We start from the raw sequence: 2,500 nt of genomic DNA, 5'->3' as shown, positions 1-2,500 counted from the left end.
GCCTATGATGTCATGGATATCATTGTACATAGCTATGTTTGTATATACATGTGGTAGTTATAATTGTTTATACACGTTTTTCTTGACTTTATCAAAAATTAATAAAAAATACAAAACCTCTTTTTTGCCTTCCTTAGAATAGGGTTATCAAAAATTAATAAAAATTCAAAACCTCTTTTTCTCCTTCCTTAGAATAGGGTTGGTAAATTAGGCAAAAATACAGCCCATTGTGAGTGGGTTAATACATAATACTGAAGAAAGGCTTAAGTAATACTGTGAAAAAAATGATAGGTCTACCGAAGAATCTATCATATACAGAAAAATAATCACTAAATCTACAGAGAAATCTGCAGATTAGTCCTTATTAGACATGTAAAATACAGTCAGAACATTAACTGGCTTACATAATATGGGCATGACATAAATCAAAAATCAAATCTGGAACAAAAGTGTTGTATGCAATAAAGAGTGAAAACGAGTGTCCTATTCAAGTTGGTTTCGCTGAAGTTTCATATTTCAAGCCGATAAAAAGCTGCCTAATTAATATTTACTAATAAGAACTATAAACTTTACTTAATGTAAAATCTCTTCTCTTGATTGCCTTGTACCTCTTACACAGACGGTCCATCAAAGATCCATTAGTTTAAGCAAACATTAAATCTTACATGGCCAAGCAAAGGACTGACCTGTAGAAGACGTCACTTTCCAAGGCCCCTTCCAAGCGAGAACTTACCAGGTGCGATGCCCGATGGCGGCCAGATTGGGGTGCTGACCTGGCTGTTGCTCTCTGGTGCCTCCACCACCACCTCCCCCAGTCCATGGTGGGGGATGACACAGCTGCTCTTGTTGGAGGGAGGAAGGTACTGCTGAAGAGAAGGGGGCACGGACGGGGGCGCTGGCTTCTGTTGCTGCTGGAAGGACTGAAGTTGCTCACAGAACTGCTGCTGCTGGGGCTGCTGTGGATGCTGATTCTGAGCTGCTTGATGCTGCTGCTGCTGTTGTTGTGCCTGTTGCTGTGACTGTTGGTGATGTTGAGGTTGTTGTTGCTGTTGTGGTTGTGGTTGCTGCTGTTGCTGCAGCTGCTTGTTTAGATGCTGCTGAAGCTGCTGTTGCTGTTGTTGTTGTTGCTGCTGTTGTTGTTGTTGTTGCTGTTGCTGCTGTTGTTGTTGTTGTTGAGGCTGTTGTTGTTGTTGTTGAGGCTGTTGTTGTTGTTGCTGCTGTTGTAGCTGCTGTTGTTGTTTTTGTTGCTGTTGTTGTTTACTAGCTTCTTCAAAGAGCTGTGTTATGGATGGGTGCTGAATTGGACTCATTCCAACTGGTGATGTCCCTCTAGTAACACTTCCACTACCACTTCCACTTCCCCCACCTCCTCCACTACAACCACCACCACCATTACCCCCACCACCACTGCCACCTCCTCCTGCAGTACTTTCACCACCTCCTGTTCCATCATCAATAGAAGTTCTTCCTGACCCACTGGCACTCCCTCCTCCACTTCCACTTCCACTCCCTCCTCCTCCTCCTCCTCCACCACCACCTCCACTTCCTCCACTTCCTCCACTTCCTCCTCCTCCTCCTCCTCCTCCTCCTCCTCCTCCTCCTCCTCCTCCTCCTCCTCCTCCTCCTCCTCCTCCTCCTCCTCCTCCTCCTCCTCCCTGACCCCCAAAACTTCCAACATTTGTGCTGGAGATCAAGCTGGCATCTGCGGTGAGAGGTAGAGACAGCAGGTCGATCACTTCCTGTAGTTCTTCGTTGCTGATGAAAGCCGCTTGTCGCCCGGGATCTAGGAGGGACAGACAACCAGTGGTCAGAGGTGAGAATTTGTTAACAAGAGAACACACACAGACACAGACACAGACACATACACACACACACAAACACATTCATACGTACATGTACACACACAAACACACACACATACACATACACATACACACACACACACACATACACATAGACAAACACACATAAACACACACACACACACACACAAACACATTCATATGTACATGTACACACACAAACACACACACATACACATACACATACACACACACACATACACATAGACAAACACACACAAACACACATATATATATATAAAGCATGCAACTCACACAAAAACACATATATAAAGCACACAAAAACACACACACACACACACACACACACACACACACACACACACACACACACACACACGCACACGCACACGCATACGCACACGCACACACACACACACACACAAACACACACACAGACACATATACACACACACATACACATACACTTACACACACACATATAAATATATATATATATATATATATATATATATATATATATATATATATATATATATATATATATATATAAAGCATGCAACCCACACAAAAACACATATATAAAGCACACAAAAACACACACATACACACACACAAATGCATATATCCACACACAAACAAACACACAATCTCTCTCACTCATCTTCATTCTTTCT

General features: G+C 42.8%; 1 protein-coding gene across 7 annotated transcripts in view; it reads right to left on the bottom strand.

Annotated features, from left to right (window-relative positions):
• The window catches only part of LOC122258785 (uncharacterized), a 19,984-nt gene that overhangs the window by 10,797 nt on the left and 6,687 nt on the right, over positions 1-2,500 (bottom strand). For all 7 annotated transcript variants that reach the window (XR_015191695.1, XM_086544915.1, XM_086544921.1 and 4 more), the window contains exon 6: positions 734-1,783. Coding sequence is in view for 6 of the 7 variants with exons in the window: in XM_086544915.1 (XP_086401041.1) it covers positions 734-1,783 (1,050 nt within the window). In the remaining variant the exon portion in view is untranslated. The remainder of the gene's footprint in view (positions 1-733; positions 1,784-2,500) is intronic.

The sequence above is a fragment of the Penaeus japonicus genome, unplaced genomic scaffold, assembly GCF_977035675.1.
Source record: "Penaeus japonicus unplaced genomic scaffold, GWHDUDI00000001_assembly GWHDUDI00000015, whole genome shotgun sequence".
In the NCBI taxonomy this organism is placed as follows: Eukaryota; Metazoa; Arthropoda; class Malacostraca; order Decapoda; family Penaeidae; genus Penaeus; species Penaeus japonicus.
Note: the sequence above shows the minus strand (reverse complement) of the source record. Positions and strands in the feature narration are given on the sequence as shown.